Source organism: Oncorhynchus mykiss, chromosome 28, assembly GCF_057628025.1.
Source record: "Oncorhynchus mykiss isolate SJ-2025 chromosome 28, ASM5762802v1, whole genome shotgun sequence".
In the NCBI taxonomy this organism is placed as follows: Eukaryota; Metazoa; Chordata; class Actinopteri; order Salmoniformes; family Salmonidae; genus Oncorhynchus; species Oncorhynchus mykiss.
Window position 1 is genome coordinate 20,078,862 of NC_143049.1, and position 13,897 is coordinate 20,092,758.

At 43.7% G+C, this 13,897-nt stretch overlaps 1 protein-coding gene across 25 annotated transcripts in view; it reads left to right on the forward strand.

The window, feature by feature from the left end:
• The window catches only part of ctnnd2b (catenin delta 2b), a 107,463-nt gene that overhangs the window by 41,839 nt on the left and 51,727 nt on the right, over positions 1-13,897 (forward strand). For 14 of the 25 annotated variants that reach the window (XM_090225593.1, XM_090225589.1, XM_021589394.3 and 11 more), the window contains 6 exons: positions 3,607-3,641; positions 4,488-4,604; positions 6,581-6,726; positions 6,903-7,443; positions 7,913-8,056; positions 10,675-10,921. In XM_090225593.1, the coding sequence (XP_090081719.1) occupies positions 3,607-3,641; positions 4,488-4,604; positions 6,581-6,726; positions 6,903-7,443; positions 7,913-8,056; positions 10,675-10,921 (1,230 nt within the window). Of the gene's footprint in view, positions 1-2,462; positions 2,536-3,606; positions 3,642-4,487; positions 4,605-6,580; positions 6,727-6,902; positions 7,444-7,912; positions 8,057-10,605; positions 10,922-13,897 lie in introns of those variants that run through there. The other 11 variants (XM_090225583.1, XM_090225586.1, XM_090225581.1 and 8 more) reach the window with 3 other exon arrangements.

A 13,897-nucleotide genomic window follows, 5' to 3' on the forward strand; every position in this document is an offset into this window, starting at 1 on the left:
GTCCCAGAGTTAAAATGTAGCATAGTTTTGTTTGATAAAAACAATTTTTATATACAAATGTAGGAACTGGGTTCTACAGTTTGAACCCCTGCTGTCTGCCCCCTGGAATTATTATTAGGAGGCCGTGGCTCGGGTGGTTGATGTCCTTGATGATCTTTTTGACCTTCCTGTGACATCGTGTGCTGTATATGTCCTGGAGAGCAGGCAGTTTGCCCTCGGTGATGCGTTGGGCAGACCGCACCACCTTCTGGAGAGCCCTGCGGTTGCAGGCGGTGCAGTTGCCGTACCAGGCGTCGATACAGCCCGACAGGATGCTTTGAATTGTGCATCTGTAAAAGTTTGTGAGGGCCTTAGGGGCCAAGCCGAATGTCTTCAGCCTCCTGAGGTTGAAGAAGTGCTGTTGTGCCTTCTTCACCACACTGTCTGTGTGGGTTGACCCTTTCAGATTGTCAATGATGTGCACGCCGAAGAACTTGAAGCTTTCCACCTTCTCCACACTGCGGTCTCGTCAATGTGGATAGGGGCGTGCTCCCTCTGCTGTTTCCTGAAGTTCACAATCAGCTCCTTCGTTTTTCCAACATTGAGGAAGAGGTTATCTTCCTGGCACCACTCCGCCAGGGCCCTTACATCCTCCCTGTAGGCTTTCTCGTCACTGTTGGTAATCAGGCGTACTACTGTTGTGTCGTCTGCAAACTTGATGATTGAGTGGGAGAAGTGCGTGGCCACGCAGTCATGGGTGAACAGTGAGTACAGGATGTGGCTAAGCACGCACCCTTGTGGGGCCCCTGTTTTGAGGATCAGCGAAGTTTAGGTGTTGTTTCCTACCTTCACCACCTGGGGACAGCCCTACAGGAAGTCTAGGACCCAGTTGCACAGGGCAAGGTTCAGACCCAGGGCCCCCTAGCTTAATGATGAGCTTGGAGGGTACTATGGTGTTGAATGCTGAGCTATAGTCAATGAACAGCATTCTTACATACAGTGGGGAGAACAAGTATTTGATGCACTGCCGATTTTGCAGGTTTTCCTACTTACAAAGCATGTAGAGGTCTGTCATTTTTATCATAGGTACACTTCAACTGCGAGAGACGGAATCTAAAACTAAAATCCAGAAATTCACATTGTATGATTTTTAAGTAATTAATTTGCATTTTATTGCATGACATAAGTATTTGATCACCCACCAACCAGTAAGAATTCCGGCTCTCACAGACCTGTTAGTTTTTCTTTAAGAAGTCCTCCTGTTCTCCATTCATTACCTGTACCAACTGCACCTGTTTGAACTCGTTACCTGTATAAAATACACCTGTCCACACACTCAATCAAACAGACTCCAACCTCTCCACAATGGCCAAGACCAGAGAGCTCTGTAAGGACATCAGGGTTAAATTGTAGACCTGCACAAGGCTGGGATGGGCTACAGGACGATAGGCAAGCAGCAATTATTAGAAAATGGAAGAAGTTCAAGATGACGGTCAATCACCCTCGGTCTGGGGCTCCATGCAAGATCTCACCTCGTGGGGCATCAATGATCATGAGGAAGGTGAGGGATCAGCCCAGAACTATACGGCAGGACCTGGTCAATGACCAGAAGAGAGCTGGGACCACAGTCTCAAAGAAAACCATTAGTAACACACTACGCCGTCATGGATTAAAATCCTGAAGCGCACGCAAGGTCCCCCTGCTCAAGCCAGCGCATGTCCAGGCCCGTCTGAAGTTTGCCAATGACCATCTGGATGATCCAGAGGAGGAATGGGAGAAGGTCATGTGGTCTGATGAGACAAAAATAGAGCTTTTTGGTCTAAACTCCACTTGCTGTGTTTGGAGGAAGAAGAAGGATGAGTTCAACTCCAAGAATGGATGGGGCCATGTATCGCGAGATCTTGGCCAACAACCTCCTTCCCTCAGTAAGAGCATTGAAGATAGGTCGTGGCTGGGCCTTCCAGCATGACAACGACCCGAAACACACAGCCAGGGCAACTAAGTAGCGGCTCCGTAAGAAGCATCTCAAGGTCCTGGAGTGGCATCGCCAGTCTCCAGACATAAACCCAATAGAAAATCTTTGGAGGGAGCTGAAAGTACGTATTGCCCAGCGACAGCCCCGAAACCTGAAGGATCTGGAGAAGGTCTGATGGAGGAGTGGACCAAAATCTCTGCTGCAGTGTGTGCAAACCTGGTCAAGAACTACAGGAAACGTATGATCTCTGTAATTGCAAACAAAGATTTCTGTACCAAATATTAAGTTCTGCTTTTCTGATGTGTCAAATAGTTATGTCATGCAATAAAATGCAAATTAATTACTTAAAAATCATACAATGTGATTTTCGGGATTTTTGTTTTAGATTCCGTCTCTCACAGTTGAAGTGTACCTATGATAAAAATGACAGACCTCTACATGCTTTGTAAGTAGGAAAACCTGCAAAATCAGCAGTGTATCAAATACTTGTTCTCCCCACTGTAGGTATTCCTCTTGTCCAGATGGGATAGGGCAGTGTGCAGTGCGATGGCGATTACATCATCTGTGGCTCTGTTGGGGCGGTAAGTAAATTGAAGTGGGTCTAGGGTGTCGGGTAAGGTGGAGGTGATATCATCCTTAACTAGCCTCTCAAAGCACTTCATGATGACAGAAGTGAGTGCTACATCTCTGCTCTGATAAGAGGGAAGCCAGTTGATTTCTCAGTGTGGAGCCATTTTACAAATCAGATAAGGCATCCACTCATGTAGAATTAGAAATGTAGCCTACATAAAATGAAACACCCCTGTCTGTAACCTCAAAATGCTGGCAGAATCATTACAGACAATACTGAAGGTCTCCATAAACAGCAGTGAGTTGTATTTCATTATTGTTATGTGTTAATTTAGTCTTGCGTGACCTTGCCTTGCTCTTGTAGGTGGTGTTTTCATGGTTACATTGTTAATATGTGTCACCCATCCCATGGCCCATGGGAAGAGGGGCAGTAGAGGCACACAGTACCTTGTGATGAAGTGCCGGGATGATTTTTTTCTACGGTGTGTCGGGGAGGGGTGGGTGGCGTCTCTGTGGGGAAACAGGAATAGGAAGGGGTGGTCGGCAATGGGGGAGAGGAGCGAGGGTGGCAGTGGCGGCTTTGAAAGCTTCTCCTCCCAAGACCACGTGTTGTGTAACCCACTCCCCTCCCCCCTGGAGGGAGACCCCGTTCACACTTAGTGCTGCACTGGCTGGCTGGGCTACTCTGACAGAATACACCATGTTGACCATTCTAAAGGAGGAAAGGATCCCTACAGTCAGCCCCACTCCCAGTAATCTCTGCTCTACGACACTGTAACCTAGTGATGCCACACGGATATACAGACTGGGGACAGAGCCAAGTGTTACTGTAGCGGCATCTCACCCAAACCTTATCCTCCCTCTCTGTCTCTAACAGGGAATTCTCATTGCGATGTACACATATATTACAGTTACTGTGAGTTCATGTGGATGTGTACTGAATTCATGGAGATTTTTTTTTTTATGAAAATGTCCCAGTCACCAGGTAATGCTCAAGGCTGGGCCATTAAGATGCTACGGCAGAGGAAGATGGTTTGCTGTTTTTCTATTCTGACCATGCTCTGTTTCCTTCTTTCTTTCAGTTCAGCGGATGATAAGTTTCGCTGGAATAACCAAGGTAGGTACATTTTACATTCCATGCATGTAGTTCTGTGTTATGTCACAGAGCACGCGACAACCTCAGTTGAGTTGCATACTTTGAAATGATAGGTGTATCTTGTGAGTAGAGTGGAGTGGACCATGCCTAGCTCCTAGGTGTGGACAGCTGTCATCATTTGTCAGATAGACACAGCTTTGTTGCTGTTCTGTCTTGTCAGTCCGGTGTAAAAATTTGCACATCTAGTTGAGACTATATTGATGGGCTTAGAGCAAAGTATGAATGACAGAACACACCTTTGTCTTCTAAAGTATCAAACACAGGTAGTCTAGGATTTGATCATTGAAGCGGCGGTGGTCAAAGATTTATGTCATGTTCAGAATTCTACTGCTCCTGCTTCTCCTTAGTCACCGACTCAGGGGAAGTTCCACTGATGTTTTGGATGAGATTATAAAAATGTTGCACAAACAGAATTATCCCTGAGTTAAAACACCAGTAATCATCATCATGACTCTAATAGGGTAGAGGACTAAGTGTCTGCTGCCAGTAGCCTCAGCCTTAGATGAGAGATTAATCCTGATCTTAAACCTCTTGTGTAAGGCTTTAACCCCTTGGCACTGTTTGCCGTACTGATGACACTAGACAGAGGACAAGTATGTCAGTTACTGTAGGTAAGGACGAACAGATAGTCAAGGAGAAGGTACGGCACGGCAGAGACACATTTCAGTGTTTAGTCAAGAGCTTTTTGCTTATCTAGCATGGTCACCACCACCTGGCCGTCAGAGTGTGTCTGTAGTAAAGTCTTGCCTCTTTTTAAGGTAACTGAACACTAATCCTGCTTCTCTATTCATTTCTGTGTCTCCACAGACGGACAGAAGGACATTGAGGAAGAACTGACGACCGGCTTGGAGCTGGTGGACTCCTGCATTAGGTCACTCCAGGAATCTGGGATACTTGACTCCCAGGAATTCTCCGCAGGCGACAGTAAGGACCTTATGCAGTGCAGATTCTTTTTTCTTTTTTTTAACTTACTTTTAGGTATATTGTTTAGTACCTTTTAAAGCAGCAGAAACATTGTGAATAAAGTGATTTGATTTCATTGTTGAATTACATCGTATCCTTACTATAGTTAAGATATTTTCAAATTCACTAGAAATAGACAAATAGCTTGACATGTGCCAAATGAAAGCTAAGTTGACTGCAACACTCTTTTTTTTTAAAACTTAGACATGTTTAGAACTGATTATGCTTATCAATATTCAAAATAAATGTCAAGAAAAATGCCAAGAATTATCTGTATGGAATCGCCTAGATACAGAAATGCTAGGTGATAGGTCTCTTTTGTAGAGCCCAGAGTGATATCAATGACTGTTTCAATCAGGAACTATATACCGCAGGTGTTTGTCTCTTATCACCCCTGCCTTCTGCATTCGAAACAGTTGTTTTCCTTTCTCTTTTGAACCCAAATGCCCTCACTTCATTTGATCCAAGCAATGATCTTCATCTTTCCACTAAGAGCCACTGAGAGAGTATTATCTGTCAGGATAGATTCAGTATATGTCAAGGGTTTGATATGGAAATGATGTCTCGCCGAGGTGTCAGCGGCTTCCTTCGGGCATAACAGAGAACACATGTGTACGAGGAACACGCTTTCAAATCAGCCACCGCAAAATAAATTGCGTTCATATTCAATCTGTTGAAAAGTGCAGGGAGTTTTGGGGCTAGGAAGGGAGAACATTTTCAGATAATACTAGTTTATGCCCAGTGTGTGTGTTTTGGCACGTTTGTGTGTGTACGTACGTGCATGTGCACGTCTCATAGACTGTGTTTGCACACATATGTGCACAGCACACCCATCTTACTCCCCTCTCGAGTAGTGAGGCTAAAAATAGCATCTTGATGAAATATTGAAATGTTTTGATACAGAATGCAGGTCGTAGACTAGATGAATAAAGGAGCCCCTCCCTGTATATTTCAGGCACCCAGAGCGATCACCACCCCAGGGATATTCCTCTGGTCTGCTAGACTACTTGACTCTACCACACACACCACAAATGAACTCTTCTATGAAAGCTCCTGCAATATTCACTTTCCTTCCTGAAATCCTCTCCCAAAGATTCACTACCATTGACATGATTATGTATTTAGGAAATACCCAATAACTTAACAGCCCGAAGTGGTCGCAGAAACATTTCCGTGGTCATTTTCATACTGTGTGTGTGTGTGTGTGTGTGTGTGTGTGCCAGAGGCAGTTATTGGGCACAAGTTGCCAGTGACTCCACGCTAATGTGAAAATGAGGTCGGTGTTGCCAGAACAACATGGATGTGAGACTAAAAGCAGAGGAAGGTGTGAAGGCAGTCAAGGGAGGAAGTCTTACAGACCTGTGAGCAGTGTAGAGCACTGAAACGGATCACACTGAAACAGGTTCACAGCATTTTACTTAGTGACTCACAGCTAAATCGCGGAAAATAGTATACTACTATACTGTACATTTGATTTGCTTTTGTGTGTGCAGTAATTCTATTTTGATTTAGAACTGTGTCTTTTATACAAAATATAATATACTGAATCCTATTGCTGATGTAATAAAAATATAGGTCTATGAAAATAAAATGCTGACGTTAGTGTTACTAATTGAAGGCTAACCTTTATTTTTGGCCTCATTCTGCACCACTTGTGCTCAGTAACTCCCAGTTCCTCCTGATCCATTATGCATGCCCTTACTCTCTCCATTTCTGGGTCTGAGAGAGAGAGAGAGAGAGAGGTATTTCGGTAGAAAGGTAGGTGGAGAGAAAGTATTTGAATTTGAAAGACCCTACAGTACATCAACATTCAACCCTCAGACGTCATATAAGAGACTGGGAGAGAGACTGGTAAAAGAGAGTGTGGGGGATATAGAGACAGAGGGTAAGAGGTTGTCGCAATATTTCAGCTCCACTATTCTCTCTGCCCTAAACAGGACAAGGCCTGCTATCCCAGAGTGCACTACAGCTCAACAATCAGGATGGTTCACTCTCTTACCCAGCCGGTTACCTCAGCAACCAGGCACTAGAGGCCCTGCCCCGCAGTGGCCAGGTGGGAGGGGCAGTCCACAGTTACAACCAGGTGGGTGAGACTTAGAGCCCTGGTCAAAAGTAGTGGACTAAGGAATAGAGTGCCATTTGTAACGGGCTCCTATATTGCGTCTGTCAATGATAATAGCCTCTTTGCTGTATAGTCTGGATTTCAATATGGCATGTGATGTAGGTGTAAGATCTAAGGTTCTTTCTGTGGTTCTCCAGGTGACGTCTAGCCGTGCGGCCCAGCTAGCTGCCAGTGTAGACTCCTCCCAGTCCAGAGAGTCGTTTGCCCAGGGCCATGGCAGCGCCTTTCACATGCCTGACGCCCCGCCAACTCCTTCCATGTACTACTCTTGCTCCACCCTGCCTGCCCAACGTGTGAGCTCCCCCCACTCCATGCAGGCTGTGGGCTCTCCCACCAAGCTTCAGCGCCTGGGCTCTGCCTCTGACATGCCCAGCTACGCCACCCTGCAGCGGGTCTCCTCGCCCAAGCAGTCCCCCAGCCGGCTGGCCAAGTCCTACAGCACCAGCTCCCCCATAAACATGGTAGTTGGGTCTGCTGGGCTGTCCTCCACTTCCCCGCTGCACATGGCTTCTTCAGGCAACGCCTCGGGCTCATCCCCACTCCATCAATTCAGCTCTACCGTGGGTAACTACGCTACCCTGTCCCCCACCAAGCGCATGCAGCACTCCTCGGACCAGTACAAGATCTCCCACGAGCTGTATGCAAACGCCACCCTCGGGAGGCCTGGCAGCCTGGCAGGTGGGTGCACAGGCTCAGACAGAGATAAACTGTCTTTATATACAAAACATTAAAAACACTTTCCTAATACTGAGTTTAACAAGTGACATCAATAAGGGATCATAGCTTTCACCTGGATTCACGTGACCAGTCTATGTCATGGAAAGAGCAGGTGTTCATAGTGTTTTGTACACTCGGTGTATATATCATGTCTAAAAATGTGTGTTTTTTCTATGGGCTCAGCAGTCTTTTATTTATATATGTTTTCTCAAATGACTCTAAATGCTGTAGTTAATGGACTTGATAATACTAGATATTATTAACCATGTTTGGAACACAGGAGGCTGCTGGTTTTATGTGTTCAATACCATTCTATTTATTCTGTTCCAGCCATTACTATGAGCCCGTCTTCCCCAATTAAGGTGCCACTAGCCTCCTGTGGTTTGGAACCACTTAGTGATGTTTCCTATGTTTTTGTTGTGGTGTTCAGGATCCAGGGGCTCTTATAGCAGCCAGCACAGTCACCTGGGCTCCGAGCTGCGACCTCTCCAGTCTCCTGAGCACCACATTGACCCCATCTATGAGGACAGGGTCTACCAGAAGCCTTCTATCAGGAGTCTCAATCAGAACCAGGGTGAGTCAGATGGTCCAGAACCCCTGCCCTACTGCGCTGGGCATCCCCTTATATTTGACTAGGCTTTTGTCAGGCTCACCTACTTCTTTTAGCCAACTAAATGTTAATATCCCACTGTTGGTTTCAGAGGGTTATCATTCAATGAGAGGTTCAAGAGCCAAATGCGTTCTCAGTAGATACTTCTATTTTATTGGTTCTTTGAAGTTCTGTGTCAGCACTTGATTAGTCCTTGATAGGGAGAATTTACTTAAAGCAACGATACATTGTATAATGTCAGAATTAGATGGGAATTAAGCGAACACAGCAAGCCCAAAAGGTAAGGAAGCAGGTATATCAACAGTCAATGCCCCACATTTAGCTTATTATTCAGGTGGAACTTAGGTGGGCCTTTAAACTGTGGTTTTCCTGCAAATAACGCTAATAATGATCAAAAACAACATTAGCGTTTTTATCACTCCATCAGATCGTTTATCTCAATTTTTCAGTTCAGTTATGCAAATCCGATTAGTATCTTGATAGCAATCACAATCACATAACATTAGATAATTAGATATTAGACAGAAATAAATCTAAATTATTCCCGCAGAATTTAAACTCAAGCGTTGAAAACTGAGTTGGAGGCACCCACCATGGTCAAATGCATTCCACAGTATTTAGCCTAATGCTTTCTTTAATGAGCATGTGTATCCCCTCCACAGAAATTCCGCCTCACGTCACTGCATATGATGAAATCCTACTATACGATCTGAAAAGCTTTGTAGTTTCCTAACGGCTAGGGAATTGGAGTTACAATCTTGCTTCCTGTTTGTAAAGACTGCAGGCTAGTAAATTATGAAAGACCTGAGGGAATACTGTGATTCTTACTGGTGTTTCATTGAGCATGGGTTGAGATGGTACAGATTGTGCATGAAGGCTGTTGGCTCATATCCTCACAGCCTTCTGTACAGTACTGTATCCATCCTCTGCTCATACTCAACCTAATCTTTTATTTTATTTTTTATCTTTATTTAACTAGGCAAGTCAGTTAAGAACAAATTCTTATTTTACAATGACAGCCTACCGGGGAACAGGGTTAACTGCTTTGTTCAGGGGCAGAACGACTGGCCCAACGCTCTAACCTCTAGGCTACCTGTCACCCCCTTCAGGCAACCATCTGGGCAAAATGTTGCATCTAGTGGTTTAATGTTGTTTTTTGCTAATTTGGTTGTCCAAAAAACGTTGCATCAACATCAAATACATAACTAACATAAAATATCACATAACAAATTGAGATGAGACACCATTTGTTTCTGTGATTATATAAATTTCCAACCCTCATACAACATTCATCCAATGTGAATTGGTCTGATATTCCATTTGTCCGACTATAGTACAACTACGAGCTGCTCATGTGGAAAGTTTCAATGTGTGGAGCCGAGGTCATGGCTCTTAGGGTGGAGGGAGTCATGTACAAGCTGCTACACTGTAACTCTATTCACCTCTCACACTGTCTGCAGGCAGGCAGGCAGGCAGGCAGGCAGGCAGGCAGGCAGGCAGGCAGGCAGGCAGGCAGGCAGGCAGGCAGGCAGTGCTCCTCAGAGATAGAGGCCTTCTACCTACATGGTCAGGATTATCAGTAGAAGCATCTCTGCCAATGCGTGCAGCGCAGCACGGTAGTGCATGCTTTCAGACTGGACTCACAGTTCAAGTGCTTTAGAGATACATCAAGGTGCATGGCAATACGTGAGAGAATAGTGTTTCAACCCAAGGCTTTGCTCAAGCTATTTTTCCCAAATATGTATATGTTCAAAATAGCATTGAATTACATTTATGTAAGAGGAGTGTCTTATGTAGGCCCTTATAGATTATTTTCAGCTAGTACCTGTCATTGATTTTCTTAAAAAGCAAAGTCTTCACAGACAAACTTAGTTATCAGAGGCCATCCTTGGACTTTGATATTAATCACTGTCCCCAATGAATCCTTCTGACATTGATTTTTAACAACATAATACTGTCTGGAAATTAAAGTGTTCTGTGTTCAAGGTCATGTTCATGGCACTCAGGTAGATTATGAAAACACACACACACAAAAAAAACTTTTCACAGTGAACTGCTGACCAAAGCCTTTTCAATATTCTGAGAGAGATCAATCAGTTGGGTTGTGTTAGAGTGAATAGTCATCTATCTACAGAATGCCCACTTCTTGTCATGGCCATTTTGTCAATTATGGGTTAATTTGACAAAGCACTAACTTTAATTTGACAAAGTGACATTTGGTGCATTCCTTCGTCATAATTCATATAAGATAACTGTCCTGAAAGTTAGCATTTTTTCCAGACACATACATTTGCGTTTTTCCAGACACTTTTTTATTTTTCTGGTTTTCTGTCTATATTATAGTTTCTTAGTAGAGGCTGCTGGGAAGTATTGAAATTAATTAAATTAAATTATCCTTTTTGGCCTTCTTTTGACTTTGCTTTTGCCTTCTTGTTCCCCTCCTCTTCTTTGTCTGGTGGTTGGCTGTTCTGTTTCTCTTCTCACTGTGTGTTCTTACTCATTCCTCTGCCTAGACCCCGTAAACCAGTTTTGTGAACAGGTCCTGAACTTTCTGCTCTGTCCCTACTTCCCTCCTACCATAGCCCCGTCTTCCCCTGGTGTTGACTCCACCCCCTTGCAGCGTACAGGCAGCCAGAACGCCTCAGGCACTTTGCCATACCAGAGAAGCAGCTTTGCCACTGCCTCTGCTGCGGACTACTCCAACCCGTACCGCACTCTCCAGTTCTGCCCGTCTACCGAGTCTCCCTACAGCAAGTCTGGCCCCGCCCTTCCCCCGGAGGCCGCACTGGCCCGCTCACCTTCTGTGGACAGTATCCAGAAGGATCCCAGGTAAGTGCCGCTATAGTACTGCCGTTTTAAAACACACTTCTCTTTCAGTCAGGCCACTGAGTATGGAACACACGTCCACAACACATCACTGCCTCCCAATATCTCCTCAGTTTGATTTGAAGTCCTGTCGGTACCACTATGCCTTGAATGACACCACCACTGTTATTTGGAGGGCACATGAAGCTTGTGTTAAACCTTACCTTCTCCCTTCACATTGTGTCGTTGAAACGTTTATGTGTGTGTGAGTGAGTGTGTGAGTGCGTGTGTGTGTGTGTCATAAAGTGTTTCACTGGGAGTGCCTTGATTCATAAGCTGTATGGCTGTATTGCTGTACTATCAGAGTTGCTTTTGTTTGGGTCTGATCAAGGAGTGTATTCCTTTAGAGCAAACACAAAAACCGTACTGTCAATGCCAGTAACAACAACATGTTTAATCACTAGGAATACACACCAATTAAAGAGTTATCCTAGAAAACAGGAACACAAGAATCTGTGTTTGCATTCTCTACAATTTCATTACTGATTTATCCTGTTTAGTTTTCTTCATTCACCATCCCTGTACTGTTTGTTTATTTTAGTTTCTTTCCTTTTCCACCTTTCTGCCGTAGCTCTGCCATTATGTTGGCGTTTGCACACTCTTTCAGTGGATTTACTTGTGATGATGCATTGCATAGACTGGCTGCAACCAACTTTACAACATGCACAGTCAATTACAGTAATCTCCAAATGTGAAGGTCTTCTCTTTTATTTGGTTACTTCATATTCATTATTGTTAAAGGGTGGGTCTCACCAAAACAGTTCTCCAATCTTTCCTCATTTCAGTTCATTGTGGAAAAACTAGGCCAGTATTGTGCATAGCGAAGCAATGAAATTACAGAAATTGATTGTGTTTTAATGAATAATGTTCAAAATCGGCAAGCGAAACAACATTTTACTCAACAAATACTTAACCACAATTAAGGATGTTATATTTGGTTGACTATGTACAGGTAACTGCCAAAATAAAGGAAACACATATATAGGGTCTTAATAGGGCGTTGGGCCACCACAAACCGCCAGAAGAGCTACAATGAGCCATGGCATACATTCTACAAGTGGCTAGAACTCTATTGGAGGGATGTGGCACCATTATTCAATGAGAAATTCCATAATTTGGTGTTTTGTTGATGTTGGTGGGAAACATTGTCTCAGGCGCTGCTCCAGTATCTCCCATAAGTGTTCAACTGAGTTGAGATCTGGTGACTGAGACACACACATACATGCGCACACACACACACATACATGCACACACACACACACACACACACTCTTTAAACCCCCTATGGTCCTTTGAGACCCCTCTTTCATGGTAGCCAAAATAATGGGTGTGTGTATAATGGCCACTGGGCATTTTTATACAAGACCCTAAGCATGATGGGATGTTAATTGCTTAATTAACTCAGGAACCACACTTGTGTGGAAGTACCTGTTTTCAATATACAGTACATTGTATCCCTCATTTACTCCTTTATTTTGGCAGTTGCATGTATCTGTAAGTTAAAACCTTTTACTGCAGTGGGCTAAATCAGGGTCACACAGAGTGTTTTTTGGTAGTCTTAAACAAATATACTTGGAAACAATAGTATGCACCTCACACACATGGTTATGGGCTTAAAAAAATAAGACGCCTGTACCATGTCAGAAATACACTGACTATACCAAACATTAGGAACACCTTCCTTGATCTTGAGGGCAGGGACTCTACAAGGTGTCGAAAGCGTTCAACAGGGATGCTGGCCCATGTTGACTCCAATGCTTCCCACAGTTGTGTCAAGTTGGCTGGATGTCCTTTGGGAGGTGGACCATTCTTGATACACACTGGAAACTGTTGAGCATGAAAAACCCAGCAGCGTTGCAGTTCTTGACACAAACCGGTGTGCCTGGCAAACCGGTGCGCCTTTACCTCGTTCAAAGGCACTTCGATCTTTTGTCTTGCCCATTCACCCTCTGAATGGCACGCATACACAATCCATGTCTCAATTGTCTCATCGCTTAAAAATCCCTACACTGATTGAAGTGGATTTAACAAGTGACATCAATAAGGGATCATGGCTTTCACCTGGTCAGTCTACGTCATGGAAAGAGCAGGTATCCTTAAAGTTTTGTATACTCAGTGTAGTGTTGAAATTTATTCAATTTTGAGTTTGCATCCCAATATTACACTTTATATACATCACAAAAGACTGAAATATAACAAAACCGTTTTACATAGAAACACCGGATAAAAAAATCATGATACAAAAATGATAGTTTATTAATTATAAAATTATGAAAAATATGAGTAACATTCCACCCATGAGTCCATGAGAGGGTGATTTGGTCATTTGACTGCAGGAAAGGGCTACAACTTTCCGAATGGTCAATGGTTGTTTGCAGGGTATAATCAATGTCACTATTTAGCAGAGAATCCTAAACCATAGGAAAGCTTATTCGTAAAACATCTATCCAGATGTAAGTAAGACGATAATACGATTGCTAGAACGGGTCTCTCCACAAACCATGATAATGGTTCTGATGACTGAACAACCCTTAATTGGTCTAGCTGATAGACAATGGTGAATGTGCAGGAAGATGTCAAAATTAAGAAATTACGTCATTATTTTAGCATCATCCTCCTAGTTTTTAAACTACAGCGTGTGACATCATTCAATGTGCCAATAAATCAGCACAATCTACTTTTTAGTTTTTTCAAATTGCCGGCAGCTTAAAGCTAACATTGGGATCATGTACGCTGTGCTAATGACTATACACAAAAAAGAGTAACAGGGGGAAATGTACAATACGGTGAATTTAGCAATACAAGGAATGTGTGGTAAGTGCATGGGGCTGCCATCTTTATGCACCTCTGCTATTGATCCTCACATTTCTTGATTTTTGTAAGACCCCCTCCTTAATGGACTCCCATCGACCACAATCAAATCATCATAGTGCATGTTCT